Source organism: Centropristis striata, chromosome 4 (assembly GCF_030273125.1).
Source record: "Centropristis striata isolate RG_2023a ecotype Rhode Island chromosome 4, C.striata_1.0, whole genome shotgun sequence".
NCBI lineage: Eukaryota > Metazoa > Chordata > Actinopteri > Perciformes > Serranidae > Centropristis > Centropristis striata.
The window spans coordinates 33,952,950-33,970,908 of record NC_081520.1 but is presented as its reverse complement, the minus strand read 5'-3'; the positions used below and the strand labels follow the sequence as shown (position 1 = coordinate 33,970,908).

General features: G+C 39.2%; 1 protein-coding gene across 1 annotated transcript; it reads right to left on the bottom strand.

The window, feature by feature from the left end:
- Window positions 1-3,007: 3,007 nt before the first annotated feature.
- Window positions 3,008-13,803, bottom strand: LOC131970780 (acetylcholinesterase-like). Its single transcript, XM_059332224.1, has 10 exons — window positions 13,695-13,803; window positions 12,377-12,685; window positions 9,484-9,718; window positions 9,035-9,167; window positions 8,783-8,934; window positions 7,904-8,090; window positions 7,389-7,699; window positions 6,349-6,558; window positions 6,108-6,265; window positions 3,008-4,065 (listed from the first exon to the last, which is right to left on the bottom strand). Exons 2-10 carry the CDS (start codon window positions 12,675-12,677, stop codon window positions 3,971-3,973), a joined length of 1,782 nt encoding a protein of 593 aa, XP_059188207.1. The 5' UTR covers window positions 12,678-12,685; window positions 13,695-13,803; the 3' UTR covers window positions 3,008-3,970.
- Window positions 13,804-17,959: the final 4,156 nt, after the last annotated feature.

The following is a 17,959-nucleotide window of genomic DNA, read 5'->3' as shown; positions in this document are numbered from 1 at the left end:
TCAAAGTAGGAACCAAGCTTGATTTTTCCGTAAATAGCAGAGGCATGGACTCTCTGTAGTCAAATACCAAAATCAATTTCTTTAGATTTTAGAATTGAGAGAAATGAAAAGATTCTTTATCACCAATTACTTCCATTGGACTTGCAGACTGGTCTTCCCTCAAAAACGACAATATAGTGTTTGTACAGCTAAATAGAACTCATATTTATGTTTTAGACTGTCCTCCACCTCCATCTTGCTGATAGTAGTGATTGACGGTGAAGCACAGTCTAAATGATGGATGTCACACTCAGGGAAGAGGTGGATGGGTACAAAAAGGGCCCATGTGAAAGTAAATGACTTTTTGCGTAACATAGATTTTTCAAGTAACTTAAAGTAGTCACATCAGCCTTGTAACTACATTTTTTTTACTGTTAAACGGTCTTTAACCAGTTTTTTTCCCTAAAACCTAGGTCACGCTTGTTGCCTGGATTTGTCGCCTAAATAAACTGAAGCCTGCAACATATGGGTCCTTTTGACAAACACTCATTTGTGTTGCTATGTGTGGTACTGACAAACAACCTATTCTGTCATTTAGGTTGGAGATCTTGTTGGGACTTGAGCCTTTTGACTTAAAAAACAAAAAAAAAGTATGTACTTAAAATGTGTAGGAAATCAATTGATTTCCCTCCACTTCCTGAATCAACTACTGTTGACCCTATTCATTCCGATCGGGTTCAAACTTAATTTCCCAGATTCGCTTTGATTGAACCAGTCCGACAGCATCAAACATCACGTTACTGAGCAGTTGGAGCCAGTTACTCTGTTGTTAAAATGGCGAAGAGCACATTATGACTTGACTTTGGACTTGTGTTCAAAGAATTGAGACTTAATTGTGACTTGCAAACCAATGACTTGGTCCCACCTCTGGCAAATAGTGCTATTGACATCCCATTGAGATCTTAAACTTCATTCAACACTTGACATATCATTTTGAATGGGTACCTATTCTAAGGACTGCAATTTTCTTGAATACCCCCTACACGTTTCTGCTCCATGTGAAACAAACACTGTTGCTCACTCACATCAAGCATTGTCAGTCTTTTGACAATAACTGCTCTGCCTTGACTATGCCTGGGGGTTGGTAATAGTCATTTCACATGACACACAGTGGGAGGTGCTGCCCTCTTAATTAATGAAGCTGTCACTGTCATGCCCATTAATCACAGCTCACCCCTGATATCTGTCAAAGTGTCATGTCTGAAAACTAAACTGTGTCACCGACATGAGTCAAAACAACTAACCTCCTGTAGAGCATCTGTCCGTCCTTCAAAAACGTTATTTGTGTATAATTTGGTGATGAAACTATAGTTTTTCACAAGGGTAATGACACAGAGAACATTTAAGTCAATAGTTTCAAGAGTTCTTCCTATAATACTGCACTGCTACATGACTGCCACTCTGCCTATTGCACCTGTCCACCTACTGCAGCACACGGCGAGCCACCAAACTACTGAACAGATGCAGCCAAGGACAAGAACCCTGCTGTCCAACAGCATCATTCCCATTTGAGGAGAAAAGAAAAAAAGTGGTCTGCTTTGTTTTTTGTAAAATTTCAGCTTTTCTTGATCCCTACGGTCATGACGAGTGAGGAGTATCACCTTGAATTAACGTAGTGGAGATGCTCAGCAGGGGCTGAAAGGATCCTGTACCGCACCATAAAAGACTTCCTTATAGTCATTTACAAAGATCCCCTTTGTCTTAGTCTTCTTTGTGGTTGTCTCTCTCTCTCACCCTCCCTCTTGCTCCACCTCACTGTCTTTATCTCCATCCATTATGGATGAGGCACACTGAAGACAGTGTGATTCTCTTTGGAAAATACCAAACGTTTTCAGAAACGAGGGTGTTGTGATGTCACTGCTAATGCCAGCGGTCATGTCTCACAGGCCGCCTTTTGCCAAATATACACCCTCCGCATTGTTTTCCGCTTACCTTCCAGTCTTTCCTTTGACCATGTACTCCATATCCTGTAAGCACTGGTCAGGAGTCATCCTACATGAGTTACTTTGAAAGGTCAAATAGAAAAGAGCATTCCTAACTTATTGTGTGTGCGTTTGTGTCGGTGGTTGTGCTGGAGAGGGGAAGGGTAAGAATCCAAACAGATTATGACAAAAATAAATTGCTTGGCATTTAGGAACTACAGGTTCATTTCAGCAGAGAAAACACAAATTGTTCCTTGCACCAGTATCGATACAAAATAATATGTAACAGCCTTATCAAATATAAAAAAAAAAAATATACCCCACTCACGAACACTTCGTACCAGATGCTCAAACAATGTAATTACTTTTTTTTTTAGCAGCACATTTTAAACAGCATTCAAGGTCATTCAACCAGAGCGGTTCATTTCTCTCCAACATCTCATTAGCTTTTTGTATCAACAGTCTGACCTTTGCTCGGCGACACTGTTTATTATCACATTACTGTCTTCAATGGCAGCATGAGGAACAATAACACAGTATGCTAAACTGTGAAATACTTCCGATGACAAGAATAAATATCATTCAGCAAGGACCTGTGGCACTATGAGACTGTTTGGCAATGGCACTTTAAATAACTTGTTCATTATGTTTATTTTTTTGTTGCTTAATAGCATGTGTGTTTGAATGGCATGTGATAGTTAACTTACAGATTTTCACCCCATAACAGTTTACATAGTTTCAAAAACTTGCACAAAACATGTGATTTATGTACATGCTGCTGATTATGTACAATCAGTATTAACATGAACATTAGTTCAGATGAAATAAAACATTTTCTATTTGTGATTTTGTGTGTGTGTGTGTGTGTGTGTGTGTGATTTTCTCCCATTTTAAATACCCAAAATAAACACATAAATGCCAAATTCCATGTGAAAACAAGTGTGTTTGTGTGTGTGTGTGTGTGTGTGTGTGTGTGTGTGTGTGTGTGTGTGTGTGTGTGTGTTTGAAGGAGCATGTGTGTCTTTCAGATAAATCAGTCAACATCATACATAAAAAAACATTTATTGATTTTAAGAATGACCCACAGGTGATCAATTGTATTTCCAAATATGTAATAATCATTAAATGGTCTTTATTGATCAATGGAATAGACAACACATCAATACAAAGCCAGAGCATCCCTGCAAGTGGGGGACATATTTTACTTGATAACAAGGAAATAATGCATTTTCTGCAGGTTTGAAATTAATTTGTGTAAGTCAAGCTTCAAAATCTTATTGTTTGGAGTTAATTGCATTATTTTAACAAACTGATCTCAGTTTGAATTTGCTGTAAGCAACATTATATGCACACATTTGAAAGAAAAGCCATCACATAAAATAATAAAAGGTAGCTAAACATTGACTAGGTATCAAATTAAGTGTCCATGTTATAACTTAAGCCACTATTTGGTTATTGTTCATTGTAAAGTACCAGCACCTATCTGACTGCTCCATCATGACTGTTTGGATTTTAGCCTCCTAAAAATATAGCTACTCCAGAGCTTGGGAGCATGTTGCTACTTTTGCTCAGCATGAATTTGTACACTCAGCAAACTTCATACTTGTTATCATGTGTATTGTATTTCTGACCATTTGAAATGCTGACTACACACAGACAAGACATATGTGATGACATCTTTGTTGACAAGTTGACCATGTATGTACTATGTTCAGCAACCTGCAAGTCCAAGAATAACCGGCACCGTGCCATGACAATAATGTGCCTAGTCTCTGTAAAGTCATTCATTCTGTTCTGTTTGCATGCAAGAAATGACCCATCCCTACAATAATGTTAATGAAGCAATCACTGTGAATGATGGGCACACTCCATAACATAAAAATCACTTTCTTTACAAACACAAATACCTACTAATCACAAAATGTTTGAAATAATAGTCAAGGCCAAACCACTTTATTTTACATTAACTGCTGTATATGGCTGTATTGAATGGATGTCACATCACTCTATCAGTAGGTTAAAGTTATTACCAATAGAATGAGGAGGAAGGTGTAATTACAACAGAGACTAATCCCATTTCCTTGAATACAAGTCTTCAGATCATCTGTGGGGAAACAGAAAGAGAGACTTTTATTTTGTAATCTTCCACAACAAGAAATTAAATGTAAGTCGACTTGTGCATGTATGTATGCACATGTACAGTGTAATGTTTTTTTTACATTTCATTTTATGTTATGTTCTTGTCACTTTTGATATAATGATAAAAAATATTATTTATAATATTGGAATAGTAGTGGACTTAAAGTTAAACAAAGCCATCGATTGGAAAATGCTTATTCTGGATGCAGAATGTGAGAAATTGCTGCCACACAGTAGACAGCGCAACACTTCTACATGTGCTCATGTGTGGGGCAGGATGTGTGTGAATAATGACCACAGTGGAGAGGTGTATGAGTATTATTCACCCAGTGTGTGATCAGTGTTCAGTGAAGTGATGACTGACCCTCCTCTCCTCCCACTCAGACCTCCAGAGCTGTGGTGAAGTGGAGGGGAGCAAGCCGGGATACAAATCTCCTCCACAGGCTAAACAAGGCAAAACGCCTCCCTGGCAGAGCCTGACGCAGTGCCTCCTACTACAGATAACTATATACAGGTGTGTGTGTGTGTGTGTGTGTGTGTGTGTGTGTGTGTGTGTGTGTGTGTGTGTGTGTGTAATCACTGAATGAAGCACCTCTAGTCCAGTGGTAGTAATGGTAAAAACCCAAAGGGGTAAAGGTAACTAATCGAGATAACAATCAAGGCCACGGCACTTACGCTCTGTCAAATAATAATGGATAGGTGATGGTAATGAAAGAGTCACGTGCAGGGATATGTGCAGGCCTTATCAGAAATAATGGTGGAGGGGTCAAGTTCAGCAAGTGGAAGGACGAAGAAGTGACACAATTGTTTCCGAGGCGTTTTGGAAAGCTGAGCACAAGTAGCCCACCGATGACGATTTGTGTAGGAGGAGTTTTGTATGGTTTAAAAGTGTAACTCAGTCGAAAGTTCTTCAGTCAATCCAGGTCCAGACAACTGACTCAGGTTTATGTCTTCTGTACAAGAAAAAACTCTACTGCATCGAACTCTGTTCTGTTCATCTCCTGAGCACATCTTATGCCTACATTTTGTAAGTTTTTTTTTTTTGTTGTTTTTTTGCATTATGTTTGTGTGGCAAGTGGTCCAGTGACATCATCTGGCCTAGGCTTGGTCCACTGAATTTTGCTACGACAACAGAAATAACTTTAAGCTAATAAATGACAAGTCCCAAAGGGCATGCTATACATCCTTAGATTGGTTATATTCTTAACAATTCAATCAGTCCGTTCACTTTACAGAAGCCATGAGTACCATGGTATAATACATTCAGAACAATGAGAACAAAGTGATGACTCCCTACCTTCAAAGTGGTCATTGAGTGTGGATATGTGTCCATTCCTCAATTATTTAAATTACCTTTGTTCACAAGGGTTGAATAGTCAAAATAATCTAATGTGTTTTCAACATGAGTTACAGTCCTGGACTTTATGGCTTACTGTCTGCAAAGACTGCACTTTAACTGACATTACCATTTCTCTTCTTCCTACACCTTGTTGTTGGTTATGCTTGTTTTTCTTACCTTGTTGGCTAAAAAAACAAGTTTTTATCGATTTTTCTTCCCGTATGCCTAATAGTCTTGTTGCTGACAAAAGGTAGGTTTTAATAGTATAAACGGAGGTGTTGTGTTGGTATTCCAGGTGCCTTAAATCAGGTGTTGTCTGGTGTCACAATAGCTCTCTCTCTCAGTGCATGAGGTTGGCCTCTCTCAGAACTACACTGAATAAGTTGTTCATAATTGATGTGTAATTTGAGTAATTTTCATACTGGTTGTAATAAATTAATTAATGGTTTAATCAATTTCATAGACTATCTCATCTTTGCTGATCAAAAGAGTCTGTGTGAAAGGAAATAAAGGCCTGTCCCATATGGACACCTGTCTCAAAGAGGCTGGCTGAGTTTAGTAATTGAGGCAAATAAAAGCTTTGCTATTAACTGAAGTTAAATGCTAGAGGCAGACAGATCTGGACAGACAGGCAGATGAATAGATAGACAGAAAGTGCTGTGTCTAACCTGAGACTTTCTGGACTTTCGGCATAAATGTGCTCCACAGGTGGCACTCATCAGCGCTCATCATCCTCTTGTGTTCTGGATGGTTGTAGTTCAGAGTGACATACTCTTGTTGTCCAGTGGTGAACACGGGCCAGTTAGCTCCATCAATGTCTGGATTCCTGACAAAAACAAAAGCCAATCAAGACAAGTCAACAGCGCCTCAAACAGCCTAAGTGGCTGATTGGCTATTGGTTCTACATACCCTGTCCGGGCAAAGTTGGCCCAGTGTTTCATAAACTTCTTGGTCATGTTCACTTCATTCTTTGTGTATCCCAGGGAGGCATTTAGAGGCATTCCAAAGACAAACTCGATCTCATAGCCGTGCATAACACCCATCCATTGTGGCCAAGGATTGACGGATGACCGGTGGTCAAATAAGTAAAGTAAAGTCTTACCACCACGCTGTGAGTACCTGGGGGGGGGGGGGAAATAACAGCATAGAACTCGATCATGTTCATTAGAGACAATAAAACCTGAACATATGTAACAACCACAGGGAATCGACTTTTGTCCGTTTTTTGTTAAGATGCAAACCATCCAATAGGGCAGAGATCAGACAACCAAACATACAACAAAATAATGAAGTCTCATACTATTTTAAGCCACTGTGCAAGAATGTGTCACCAGATAAGCCTTCAAACTCATGGACAGTTTCAGGGGTAACATGTTACAAAATAATGCTTCACTGTAATCAGATGACATTTGTCTGTAAAACAGCAATGTGGTGGTTGCTGGTCACCACACAGTGAAACATCAAATCAAACCTGTACATTACAAAAGTTCCTATAAAGCCATGGATTGATAGGCAAAGGACTTGAGTATGCTTATTAAAATGTGTTTGGCCAGTTAAATGTTTTTCCTGAGGCATTGAAGCATGTTTTATTCTGTCATCAGCCAACCTGATAATCTGATATGTGGGCGTATGAAAGATTCAGCGAATATTGTTAACTGCCAATTACATAACAATGCATCTGAGAAAGCTGATGTGGCGAGTACTGTAATGAATGTTGTGATTCATTATTTTTACTGGGAGAAAATGATTGAGGTAATGCAATACTTGTTGACAACATTCCAACATTGCTTATGGATTACTCAAACTATACTTTCGGGTTTTTATTTTTATTCAATTTATTAAGACACACGACTGCAAATTTGAATCTAGCAGTGCAAATCAAAGGCTTCATTGAAGGCAATGTTCCAGACAAGGCAATGGCAAATATCAAAGTCAGAATTGCTCTTTACCTGTGAGCGAAGTCAAGCACAGGACAAACAAAATTATAGTCTCCAAGCAGCCTTCCCATAGAGTCACGATTTTTCATCCTGTTGTCCTCATCTGCCCAATCAGTGTACCGGAAAATGGCCGCATCTCTTGCGACATTACTTGCATGTGGCACTGTCATTGCAACTCCGTCCAGGAAGTTTTTCCGAGTGATGAGACTCTGATCGGTGATGCTGAATCCAGGTAATCCATAAACTAAGAAGTAGGTCCCTTCATCTTGGTTTAGGCCAAACATCACCTCTTTCTTTGGGATGTTTCCTGTACTGAGTAACACCTGCAGGGAAAAGGTTGTTGGTGTTGCTGACCAGGATACATTTTGTCTACTTGTAGCCAGGTTACATCATATACATATTATTTCAACTTAAAAACTCCCATAAATGCAGAGAATGTTTCATGTGCAAGAGGCACAATCACACCAAATGGCATCTTTACATACCCACTCACCCAGCCACATGCACAAACACACACACAAACCTACGTCAACTTCCTCAGGTAGAAAGTCTCCATCAACATGAGGCACAAACGGTAAAGATATGGCTGCAGGCGATGTTAAAACATCGTATTGCTTCAATGAGATTTTCATAGGATCAGCCTTCTGAAGGCAAGCTTCCATATCAGCTGGAGGAGACGTTGGGCACCCCAGTAATGTTGCCAGTTTCATAGACCTGGATAGTAGAGAGAGACAGAGACCATGTCTACATGTCCATGATCGTGGATTATGTGGCAGTTCTCTATGGAACACTCGGAAGAAGAAGAGTCGGTAACACTTTACAATAACCATCATTTATAAATGATAAACAGAGTCAGATAAACAGAGTTTATTAGTGTTTAATCATCATTTATAAACCGTATATAGGCCATTTCGAATGGTAAATACATATTTTTATGAATGTTTAACTAACTAAATAATTTATAAATGGCAAATAGATGGTACATTAATGTATGTTTATAGTTACTTTACCATTAACAAACAATTAAATTACAATTAATAGTTTTAGTTGCACTCAAAATAACATTTTTAACACCATATTAAGTATGTTAATGATTTTGAAATGATTCATATACCTTTAAGAAATTGGTTGAAAACATTTAAAGATTAAATATGTATCGCACTTTGTAAATGGTTAATAATTGGTTTATAAACTATCTATAAACATAATATAGTTGGTTATTTTAAAGTGTTACCGAAGAGTGAATACGAATTAATATTATCCAGTCATGAATCCTATTCATTTGGTGTTAATGTAAAAGGTTACATGTTGCAGCTTCAAACAATCAGTGAGACGGTAAATAACATGTGTCATAACATATCGTATGAGAGACTGATGTAAGTGAGTAATGATTTAATATAACCTACCTGCGCCAGGCCTCATTCTTGCTGATTGTGGCCCAAGGCGCATTAGGTGTCGCACTCTGCATCACAGCCCTGTGAAAAAGAGCATGGCTGCCTGGGGAGAGCAGGTGGAAGCCCACAGATGCTGATCCAGCGCTCTCCCCAAACAGAGTCACCTAGACACAAAAGGCAGCAGCTAATTTTATGGTTTGTTTAAAGGAATATTTGGACAAATGTTATTATCAGATTTTTGGGATATAAGACAAAAGCATTTACCTTTGTAGGATCTCCTCCAAAAGCAGCTATGTTGTTTGCTACCCACTGGAAGGCCAAGCGCTGGTCCAGCAGGCCCGAATGGCTCTGGATGTTCTTGTTGTCAGGAAGAGACAGGAAACCAAAAGCTCCAAGCCTGTAATAAATGAGCACAGGTGTTGACAGCATGCATTGAAGATAAATCGACCTACTCTTGTAGACTTCACATCCATCTAAATGAGTAAAGAGAAGCGTATTGCACATAGTGGTAAGGACTTTGATCTTTACAATCTCCTTTTTTACTTATTGCACCCAAACTATCCACTATTTTTTCATGGCCTTGTGCAACCCGAAATGTGCAAGAATCCAGTGATTACACCCAAATATTTACCTCATCGCTAATTGCAATGGAGTTTCCAGTTACATACAGTAACAATCATTACTTCAGATTTTCAGTTTTCTTCACTTTTTACCTGTAATTCATTGACACAACAACAACGCCTTCAGATTTAGTCAAGAAGCGGCCATCGTAAATGTCCAGAGAGGACGTTCCTTGAATGAACCCGCCTCCATAGATCCAGACGAGGACAGGGGCCAGCGGTGGCGGCTTAGGCTGGGTTTTGTTGGCACGTGGGGACCAGATGTTCAGGTACAGACAGTCCTCACTCAGAGGAGTGTTTGGGTTCCACATCTCTGCACCTTCGAACCCTGAAAAAAGACAGTGTTTATCAATCTCTGTTGTCATATCTATGTTTTGCCATATGCCTGGCACTGGTTGCAGTTGGCTTCTGAACAACTCCTGACAGGTGGCTGTGTCTATAAATAGCTAGTATCCATGACCCAGCCTTGGGTGGGGTACTAGGCCTGTATTGAATTCTACTTTCTGTATATGTGTGTGTGTGTGTGTGTGTGTGTGTGTGTGTGTGTGTGGGGCATGGCGTTACATAACGTCATAACAGTCCATAACTGTACTGCTGTGCTGATGGACGCATGTAGACATGTGTAGCTTCTTTGCAGCAGCATACATATTTGATGTTTGTGTAGTTTTCCGCTTTATTGGCTAAGCATGTGAATACAAACAATAAATTTGAGGGTTTTTTTTGTAATGAACTTGCACAATAATCGACAGGCAGCAGAACAAAAACAGCAAAGCTTAACAAATAAGTCAAAACAGATGTCTGTCCCTATAACACAAATAAAAAGTGGCTCATTGTGGAGAAGGTGCTTTTGTTCCTTGCTTTCCCCTCCACTACTGCCTCCACACTCTCTATTTCCAACCTGATCCCCTAGCTGGCCTTCATTAACAGCTTGTTAAGATTACTGACCTTCAGGCCTGGAAGCCACGACCCCATCACCCCATCACAAAGAACAGAGCATTGGCTAGTACAGTCTGACAGAAGATCTGTGAGAGCTTGTTGCACACACTGGATAATAATAATATAATAATAGTTTTATTTATATGGCACCTTTAAAAAACAGCTTACAAAGCGCTTAGACAGAGAACAGTTAATTACAACGAGAATGATGCGTGAGGTTAAAAACACATTTTTACATTAGAAAAACAAAAGACAGAGCAGGAACAATCACAAGATACTTCAGATACACATAAAATAAAAGGTAAAATGATTAAAAAGGTAAAAAGTGAAGAAGTAAAAAGGAGTGGTGAGATATAAAGCATTACATGAAAGCAAGCCTGTAAAAGTGGGTTTTAAGAAGTGATTTAAAAGAAGTTAGTGACTCTGCGCGCCTTATCTCCTCGGACAGCTCGTTCCAAAGTCGAGGCGCTCTGGTGGAGAAAGTTTGGTCACCTTTGCGTTTTAGTTTTGACTTTGGAACGGTCAAAAGGGCACCACCTGAGTATCTAAGGATGCGGGTCGGCTCGTATGGAGTTAATTATATTAAATAGCTAGGAGCCAGACCTAAAAGAGCTTTAAAAGTGATCAGTAAAGTCGTAAAATCAATCCTACAACGAACAGGGAGCTAGTGCAAAAAACGTAAAATCGGGGTGATGCTGTCTGTTAAAATCCGTAAGAAGCAGAGCTGCTGTGGTTTGAACCAGTTGGAGGCAAGAAAGGGATTTCTGGGAGATGCCGGAGAGTTACAATAATCTAAACGGGAGAATATGAGAGTGTGAATGCCTTTTTCCAGGTCAGAGGGTAATGGCATGGGTTTGATTTTGGAGATGGAGCATAGATGGAGAAAACAGGCCTGGACAACTTTTCTGATGTGTGTGTCAAAAGTAAGGTTTGAGTTGAATGTGACTCTCAGTTTTCTGGCAGAGAACTTTATGTTGACAGAGGGGTGTGAACGTGAATTTTGCTTGGGTGCGGTGGAACTTCTTGGTGTTCAGTGAGGGAGGAGAATGGCCATAGGGGACAATGATCTTCCAGGCAGAGAGGAATGAAATAGACAGGGGGATTTTCTCAAGAAGAACAATGTGCTCTGTCCTACATGAAGAGACCTCAGTACTGTGATCACACCCATGACCCTAAAGCGGGTGTCCAACATTGACAGAATCAGAAACAAATGCCTGGCAGAAGATGTGTCTCTTGCATCAGCTCTGGAAGTTCAGTCTGCTTGAGGAGCTGCTAATATATTCTTTACAAACAGTCAGGACAGCGGAGGAAATCATCATTGCAAGCCTATAGCCTCCATTCAGAACTTATAGATGCAGGCAACAGGCAGTTAACATCACTGCAGACCCTTCAAACACAGGACACAACCTGTTCAAAGATCTCACCTCTGGTAGGTGCTACAGAACATTGAGTGCCAAAACAACCAGACACAAGGACAGTTTCTTCCATCTGGCCTCTGATAAATAATGGAAAAAAGTAATATGCACTGTCAATAAAGCTAAATAAACACTGAAACGTCCACTGCTCCCATCACAGAGTAAATTGTAATTTCACTTTTTTTAATGTGCCGTTTCTTTATTATGCACATAGCATGTGTCATATATATGTGTGTGTGTTTGTGTGTGAGTCCACCCTCTTCCTTTCCTCTTCCTCTATGTAAGCCTTCAATTGCATGCATTATAAGTCTGGGAAGACTGCAACGTGACTGGTTGTTGGGGGCATTCAACCACCAGGTCACTGTTAATTATCATTTTATGAATGGTTACAATGGTGACAAGGTTATGGCCTCGTAATTCATCATTCATAGTACATAATTTTCGCACATAATGTGCACAAATTAGAATTATATTTGACAAAAATAATTAAATAAAACTTTTTTGTGACATCATGACTCTGTATGGACATTTCAGACAAGTGTTTCTAACCACCAGACCTTGTTTTGGAAGGGATGCAACTTACAACACACACTCGAAAAATGTACAGTGTCCATCTGTGTTAACATGTATCCTACCTGGAAAGGCTGTATCCCGCAACTGGTAGCAGGAATTTGGGAATTTGGTGGCATCCTTCACCCCTTCCCATCTCTCTACTGGCTCTGGAGCTCTGAATCTCAGTTTCCCCAGAGGTGGTTTTCCATACGGAATTCCTAAAAATGCTCTAACATCACCACCCAGCACTGGAAGCAGCTTCCCTTGAACTTTCCCATGCCTAGTGTCGATTACAAGGTCATCTTGGGTGGCGAGTGATACAGTCAGGAAATGAGGCAACAGAAGAAATAGGACGAGGCGTGTGCACAGAAAGTCTGTTGACATGGCAATTCCTGGAAAAAGAAAACGAACGCACTAATGAAAACTTTTTATTCATCTTCATATAAATCTAGCCTATTAGATTGGAATATTACATTCAATAAATAACAATTTGACACCTGTTTTCACCAGCATGCATGGCCTTTACTTTACCACAGAGAAGTGCTGCTTTCATGCTGCACCTTTAATTCCCCTTAGCTACAGTAACTTGAGTAAATAACTGGAGTGCTTTCATGACCACTGACATGAACAAATGTATTTTAACCCATGTCAGTAAACAGTGTGTGGTGCGGTCTAAAAATAGTTGAGTTTATTACAAATTTCTGACAGCGATCTAGTCCTTTGTTGATTCATGGAGCTGGGCTCAAAGATCAGGGACCAGGATTATTTAGTTAGATTAATTACCTTTACTGTATAAGGCATAGTCCAAGTTTAGATGCTGTATAATTAGACACAGCATTCAGGCTGTTGTGGAAAATACCAGCATGCATTTGTAACTATGAGAGACACTTAGGACAGCAAAATGTAAACATTTTATTTTATTTTTTTAATATTTCCATTTGGGCCATGCAGTAAAGCTGTTTGCAGGTTGGCTAACTGCATGTAACCCACAGCTTGGGCAAAGAAAAGTGTGGATCAAAGGTCGAGCTTCTCACAGAATCCAACAGTACGTGTGTGTGTGTGTGTGTGTGTGTGTGACACACACACACACACAGAGAGAGAGAGAGAGAGAGTAGATGTTAGAGTGAGAGAAACCGTGTGACACTTTAGAGGCGTCTTTTATATAATCCCATCATAATATTTATTAAACAATAAGGCCGTTAGCGAATATCAACATGCAAGTGAGTGCACGCGCGCAGCTGACTCGTGCAGCCGCTGTGACTTTGTTCAGTCTGACTCCGCGCTCAGCTGGCTTTAGTTAGGAGTCGCACGCGTCATGGCGACACGCGCTCACTCAGAAACTCCTAGTTTAAAAAAACGACCAACATATACATTTATATAAAAGCCTTAGTGACGTCTTACCTTGTCAGTTAGCTGTTTGTGTCGGGCCGGAGTGAATGAGGACACAGCGCATTGATGGGATGAAGAAGGCGTGGAGACAATCCCCCTGTTCAGTATCTGCTGGGCTGGCCCCGTGCGCCACCCACACCCACAACTACTACTGCTACTACTACTACTACAGTAATAACAATAACACACTTTACACATATTGTAATTAACTAAATGCACAGAGCCAAATTCGTAATAATATTAATGTCGTCACACTGTTAATTAACAAGTAATAAGGCATTGTTCTCGCTTTAGATCCGGTAGTTGCAAAAAGCATAGTTAACTTATAGTTAACTTATAATAGATGAGCAATAAAGTATATTTTAATATCAATAAGCAAACAAAATAAGATTAATAAAGGTATGGCAAAGACATAATGGGTGGGTCATGGGTGTTTGTAATGCCATTATTAACACTTATATAAGCTTATAAACACACAATAATGTTAATAAGCATCTTGTAAGGATTTACAAGGGCCTTATTACTTGTTAATTAATGGTTATTACAAGAACCTTGATATAAAGCGTCACCAAATTGTTTTTTGTTTTTTTTTTGTGCCTAAATCATGTCCCCATGACGCCGGCCACCTTTGGTAAAATCGCCTACATCCTCAGGATGTAGCGGATTTATTATGCCTAAGTCAAAATAAAATGTGACTCAGGCAATTTTTGAACATGCCTTTGTGACTTAAGCAAGATATGGTAACACTTTATTTTGAAGGTGTCTACATAAGAGTGACATGAGCATGTCATAAACATGACATGGGATGTGTCATGAACATTAATGACACTTTGAAGTAGCATTAATGCTCATGATCCTTGACATGTCATGTTTCTGACAGGCTTGTGTGACTCTTATGTAGACACCTTCAAAATAAAGTGTTACCATATCTTGCTTAAGTCACAAAGACATGTTCAAAAAATTGCCTAAGTCATTTATTTAATTTACACACAGTGTTAATACTATGCCAATAGCCATCCTTTGTTACATCCTTTTTGAGTGAAATGATCAATAAATGTCATATGTTACACTTTTGGTGAAGTTTTTTGTGTTTCCTGCAAAACTTGAAAAAATGGGTTATTGAATGACTGATTATTTCAAGCAAGCCTGTAAAAGTGGGTTTTAAGAAGTGATTTAAAAGAAGTTAGTGACTCTGCGCGCCTTATCTCCTCGGACAGCTCGTTCCAAAGTCGAGGCGCTCTGGTGGAGAAAGTTTGGTCACCTTTGCGTTTTAGTTTTGACTTTGGAACGGTCAAAAGGGCGCCACCTGAGTATCTAAGGATGCAGGTCGGCTCGTATGGAGTTAATTATATTAAATAGCTAGGAGCCAGACCTAAAAGAGCTTTAAAAGTGATCAGTAAAGTCGTAAAATCAATCCTACAACGAACAGGGAGCTAGTGCAAAAAACGTAAAATCGGGGTGATGCTGTCTGTTAAAATCCGTAAGAAGCAGAGCTGCTGTGGTTTGAACCAGTTGGAGGCAAGAAAGGGATTTCTGGGAGATGCCGGAGAGTTACAATAATCTAAACGGGAGAATATGAGAGTGTGAATGCCTTTTTCCAGGTCAGAGGGTAATGGCATGGGTTTGATTTTGGAGATGGAGCATAGATGGAGAAAACAGGCCTGGACAACTTTTCTGATGTGTGTGTCAAAAGTAAGGTTTGAGTTGAATGTGACTCTCAGTTTTCTGGCAGAGAACTTTATGTTGACAGAGGGGTGTGAACGTGAATTTTGCTTGGGTGCGGTGGAACTTCTTGGTGTTCAGTGAGGGAGGAGAATGGCCATAGGGGACAATGATCTTCCAGGCAGAGAGGAATGAAATAGACAGGGGGATTTTCTCAAGAAGAACAATGTGCTCTGTCCTACATGAAGAGACCTCAGTACTGTGATCACACCCATGACCCTAAAGCGGGTGTCCAACATTGACAGAATCAGAAACAAATGCCTGGCAGAAGATGTGTCTCTTGCATCAGCTCTGGAAGTTCAGTCTGCTTGAGGAGCTGCTAATATATTCTTTACAAACAGTCAGGACAGCGGAGGAAATCATCATTGCAAGCCTATAGCCTCCATTCAGAACTTATAGATGCAGGCAACAGGCAGTTAACATCACTGCAGACCCTTCAAACACAGGACACAACCTAACATCATAATATTTATTAAACAATAAGGCCGTTAGCGAATATCAACATGCAAGTGAGTGCACGCGCGCAGCTGACTCGTGCAGCCGCTGTGACTTTGTTCAGTCTGACTCCGCGCTCAGCTGGCTTTAGTTAGGAGTCGCACGCGTCATGGCGACACGCGCTCACTCAGAAACTCCTAGTTTAAAAAAACGACCAACATATACATTTATATAAAAGCCTTAGTGACGTCTTACCTTGTCAGTTAGCTGTTTGTGTCGGGCCGGAGTGAATGAGGACACAGCGCATTGATGGGATGAAGAAGGCGTGGAGACAATCCCCCTGTTCAGTATCTGCTGGGCTGGCCCCGTGCGCCACCCACACCCACAACTACTACTGCTACTACTACTACTACAGTAATAACAATAACACACTTTACACATATTGTAATTAACTAAATGCACAGAGCCAAATTCGTAATAATATTAATGTCGTCACACTGTTAATTAACAAGTAATAAGGCATTGTTCTCGCTTTAGATCCGGTAGTTGCAAAAAGCATAGTTAACTTATAGTTAACTTATAATAGATGAGCAATAAAGTATATTTTAATATCAATAAGCAAACAAAATAAGATTAATAAAGGTATGGCAAAGACATAATGGGTGGGTCATGGGTGTTTGTAATGCCATTATTAACACTTATATAAGCTTATAAACACACAATAATGTTAATAAGCATCTTGTAAGGATTTACAAGGGCCTTATTACTTGTTAATTAATGGTTATTACAAGAACCTTAATATAAAGCGTCACCAAATTGTTTTTTGTTTTTTTTTTGTGCCTAAATCATGTCCCCATGACGCCGGCCACCTTTGGTAAAATCGCCTACATCCTCAGGATGTAGCGGATTTATTATGCCTAAGTCAAAATAAAATGTGACTCAGGCAATTTTTGAACATGCCTTTGTGACTTAAGCAAGATATGGTAACACTTTATTTTGAAGGTGTCTACATAAGAGTGACATGAGCATGTCATAAACATGACATGGGATGTGTCATGAACATTAATGACACTTTGAAGTAGCATTAATGCTCATGATCCTTGACATGTCATGTTTCTGACAGGCTTGTGTGACTCTTATGTAGACACCTTCAAAATAAAGTGTTACCATATCTTGCTTAAGTCACAAAGACATGTTCAAAAAATTGCCTAAGTCATTTATTTAATTTACACACAGTGTTAATACTATGCCAATAGCCATCCTTTGTTACATCCTTTTTGAGTGAAATGATCAATAAATGTCATATGTTACACTTTTGGTGAAGTTTTTTGTGTTTCCTGCAAAACTTGAAAAAATGGGTTATTGAATGACTGATTATTTCAACAGGGTGACGATATGATAATAGCATCCTCATCAACATGCATGATCTATACTGTAGGCTATATTCAACACTGTAGACAGTAACCTACATAGCATACATCTAGCTTAAAACCAGGGCAAATAATGTAAAAAAAAAATAATAATAATACAACATAATTAATGTTGTATTCAAAACCCTACATAATCAAACGCAGTGGTCTGAAAAATTGAACCTTTCAAAAGTAAAGGTTCTGCAGAGATGAGTAGCCCATGTGACTTAAATATCATTGTTCATATATTAAATTGATAATAGGCCTGCTAATGCATCTGTATGTTAGCTGCATTTTAGCTTAGCATTGTACTGTTGGTTAAGGAACTCTGAACATTAACAGTTCAGTCCACTGGTTCTCAACCCAGGTGTAACATGATAAATCTGAGTGGTCATTGGATGATGAATGGGAGGTGAAAGAATGACAAACACAGTTCTTTTACACAAGTTTGTTTATACATATATGTGTTAATGGATTTTTTTTTCTTGTTTTCTTGTGATTGATATTTGACTGAGAAGCTTTTTTTTTGTAAGAGGTCACAATTCAAACATCTAATTCAGTGTTACATAGTCCATTGTATTTTCTCCTCTAGTTATGTTTTTATGGTTTATCTTACTCTGAAGTGTAATAATTAAATTTGTGAAATTAATGCATTGTGTTAGAAGTATCATAAAAACAGAAGTACCCAAGTAAAATACATACTTAAAATAC